The sequence below is a fragment of the Myotis lucifugus genome, unplaced genomic scaffold (genome assembly GCF_000147115.1).
Source record: "Myotis lucifugus unplaced genomic scaffold, Myoluc2.0 scaffold_405, whole genome shotgun sequence".
Classification (NCBI taxonomy): Eukaryota; Metazoa; Chordata; class Mammalia; order Chiroptera; family Vespertilionidae; genus Myotis; species Myotis lucifugus.
This window is the reverse complement of record NW_005871453.1, coordinates 214631-218291: the sequence shown is the minus strand read 5'-3', so window position 1 is coordinate 218291 and position 3661 is coordinate 214631. Positions and strand designations below refer to the sequence as shown.

Genomic DNA, 3661 nt, shown 5'->3' with positions numbered 1-3661 from the left:
TTGTGTCAGAGATCACCTTTTAGGCTGAATCATATGCAAATAATTGGTTGTGATGTATCATGGCTATGGTACAGAAAATACGTGAATTCTTAACTAAACAGGGTAAAATAAAATGTCACAGTAGTGGTGGTGTGAGGTTAGCAGCGACAACTACAGGAGGTCTCCTGGGTGGGACAGAATCAAAAGCAGTGTCCTATTATAAAAGTTTATAAGTCCTGCCCAGCTGATGTGGCTCAGTGGTTGAGCATCAACTTATGAACCAGGAGGTCGCAGTTCGATTCCAGGTCAGTGCACATGCCTGGGTTGCTGGCTCGATTCCCAGTGTGGGGCGTGCAGGAGGCAGTCAATCAATGATTGTCTCTCATCACTGATGTTTCTATCTCTCTCTCCCTCTCCATTCCTCTCTGAAATCAATAAAAATAAAACAAAATTAAATATATATATATATTTTTTAAAAAAGACTATAAGTCTCTTTCTTATTTTGAGACTGGACTTGCAGGAGCCGTGACAGTGAGTAGACACTCAAAGACATTCTGAAATGGACAAGGATGATGCTTCCTTGATGCTCTGTAGCAAAGGCTACACAGTGCTGCCTGCTGAGCGCTTACCTGCTGACTGCTCGACATGTCCAGTAACTTCTCCAGCTCCTTGAGGTGACGACCGACCTCCTTCAAGAGCAGTTTGAGCCGATTTCCAATCACATGGACCTTTTCTTTGGCTTCTAAGCAGTCTGTGCCTTCAGCGTTCACCAACAGCTGGCAAGACATGTCTTGCAGCGAGGCCACTTTGAGCTGGGATTCTAAGAGCTCCTGCCTTATTTGCTATGTATAGAGTAAGAAACATTTCTTTAAGGATTTCTGATCATTAGGGAAAGTCTCTACAGTGCAGAATGACATCACTTTAACTTACTGGGCACTTATGCCTAAGCCTCGGAATGCTGAGCTCACACAGGAAGGATAGAGCCGCCCATGGCATTTGGGAATCAGGGACCTGTGTTCTAATCTTGCTTCCGCCAAAACCATTCCCTAAGACCCCTGAGCCTTTTGGATGTGAATTTTGCTTCTTTGGTAAAATGATGATATTATTTCTTGCCTGATCCACAGTAAGTATTCTTGGGTTCAGCTTAGTAAATATATGTGAAAGTACTTAAAATAGAAAGTATTATGCAAATGAGACATAAGATAGTCTTTTAAACAGAACAGTAAAACATTACCATAAATGTATCAGACCTCCAGTATGTCTAGATACACTCATATATCTGTTCAAGATTTAAAAAAAGATATGTGGTGATTTATCATTTACAACTTAAAGCCTGAGGTTCGAAGTCTAGTGGAAATGCAGTCGCATCACTATTTCCTCTTATATTCTAAGACCTTTATGGTACTGAATTAGAAGCGACCAATTCTGCTGGTTAGGTTAGTGAGTGTTAAATGGTAAGAAATAACATCTAAAAAATGCAGAAAGCTACAAAATTCAACTCATTTTCTCCTAATGGGATGCAAATCTGCTTCTGTATCGTCTGTGAAGTCACCTAAGTACGCTGTACGTTATATTGTCCACAGTTCTTTGTATGAGAATCTACCCAGAAATTTTGCAGGTTTCCTTCAGAAGTTAGTGCTGAAAAAAGTTTCTCCCTCCCTGAGAACTGGTATGCTTCCTTTTTGTCAGATAATGAAAATAAGTGAAGTTATCACGTTTCCCTTTTTGTTTTAACTTTCAGAAAACTTGATGTTAAGGTTAATGCAGAATTTGATTCACTTACTAGTAATTCCTCTTACAAAGCCCTAATGCTATTTTAATAGTTGTAATGAATGTCCTTTTATTATACACCACCTCATATACTTTTGGGACAGGGATGTAACAAATACAGTTTAAATGAAAAATAAGTGTAATTCACCAAAGACCTGCTTTAATAAAAACAAGTTAATTCAGATTAGAACAGCTAAGATTTCTACAATTGAGCCATGGCTTTAGAACCAGATTCTAAAGCTAGTTGATGTGCTATTCTATGCACGTGTTTGCTTCACAAAAATTAACTTAGAGACTATAACTTAAAAGGTAAAAAATATAACCATTTATTTTCCTGCAAATGAAAGGGATCACTGCTAAAACAACCAGAGGCTGCGGCGTTCACACATCTTACCGTAAGCTGCTTGTGCTGGTCCTGCAGTATTTCTGCATCGAGGTGAGAATCGATAGGAACAATTTCATTTTTCCTCCTGTCGATGTTCTCCAGCATGAGAAGCAAGCCATGACTCATCTCATGGAAATCCTAGGGGAAAAGCACAGAGCAGGAAATCTTCTTGAATAATATAGTCTTTTTTCACACACAGCTTACATTTCTATTCTTTTTTTCTTTTTTACATTTCTATTCTCTACAACGGCTACCATTGGCAAAGACACGTTGGCTTTATGATCTTAGACACAACTCCTTTCTGAGCAAGGTGCTTGTGCTGTTGTAATTCTCGGAGCTCACATTCTTCCCAAAAGCACCTAATTTATTACTGGAGGGAAGATTCAGACATAAGGAAAATTGGCTCAAAATACAAAATACTATAGAAATTTCTAGGGCTATTATGTAGTTTGGAAGGAAGCAGCTCTGCTCCCCTCTCTTCTCCCTGAATTCAAATCTTCCCATCTTTTTTAAGGCCTAAATCCAATCCCTGTGTCCTTCATCCATCCATTTGTTCATTCATTTATTTAACGTATAGTTCATGAACATCTCCTGGGTGAAACACACTATACTAGGAGGGGGTGCAGGGTTGAAACCACAGCTTGGGTACCTGCTGTCAAGGAGCAGGCTTCACACCCTGAAAGGGCTTCCCTTCGTGTCCAGAATACAACCCAAGCTCCTGGCCAGGACCTACCAGGCCCTGCATGATCTCATTCCTGATCACCTGCCTGATGGTTCTCGTCACTCCTGCCTCTCTGACTGCATTCTGTTCATACTGGCCTCTGTTCTGTCCTTGGAGACACTAAGCCCTTTCCATTTGTTCTATCTCCTTCATGGATCCACCCTCCCAATGTCAGCTCAAAGATGCTTAGAACTTCCCTGAACTCCCTCCCAAAGAGGCTTTTCTCAAGTCCTCTGATCAACATCTGGAAGCATCTTGGTTAACCATGGAATTGCATCTTTATTGTCTGTTTTCCCCAACAAGAGAGGCTGTGGTGTATCGTGACTGCTTAGTGCAATGCCTGTCAGACAGTGAGACCGGGCCAGTGTGGTATGAATGAGTAAGTATTTGTAATGCTCACTGTGGTGTTCGTTCAGAAACTGTCTTCCGATGTGCTCAGTAAATGTCTGTTGAATGAATGAATGCCATGAATGAGTAGAAGAAGGAGTGGTGGGGCCGAGATGAACTTGTGGGAAGAGTCTCTCGTTAGCTGGACAGAAGGTGGGTTCTGGCTGCTCTGAACTGCTGTTCACATGTACACATTCTCTACTCAAATAAAAAGTTTGGGCACAACGCGATCGCACTAAGATATTGACTCTGGGGAGCAACCACATCCCTCTGGTGACCTTGGTAAACCAAGTCACAGACTCGGCACCACCTGACACATGTGACTGGCGAGCGCAGCCTGCCCAAAGCCCCGCGGACCTGACACTGCATCAGCGAGACCTGGAGCAAGGCCCCGCCACTCCTCCAGCAGGGAGCACACC

General features: G+C 42.0%; 1 protein-coding gene across 1 annotated transcript in view; it reads right to left on the bottom strand.

Moving 5' to 3' along the window:
* The window catches only part of LOC106699440 (nesprin-1-like), a 64722-nt gene that overhangs the window by 10777 nt on the left and 50284 nt on the right, over window positions 1-3661 (bottom strand). Inside the window, 4 exon segments of the mRNA XM_023743645.1 lie at window positions 609-821; window positions 2144-2272; window positions 3600-3629; window positions 3631-3658. Coding sequence (XP_023599413.1) covers window positions 609-821; window positions 2144-2272; window positions 3600-3629; window positions 3631-3658 — 400 coding nt within the window.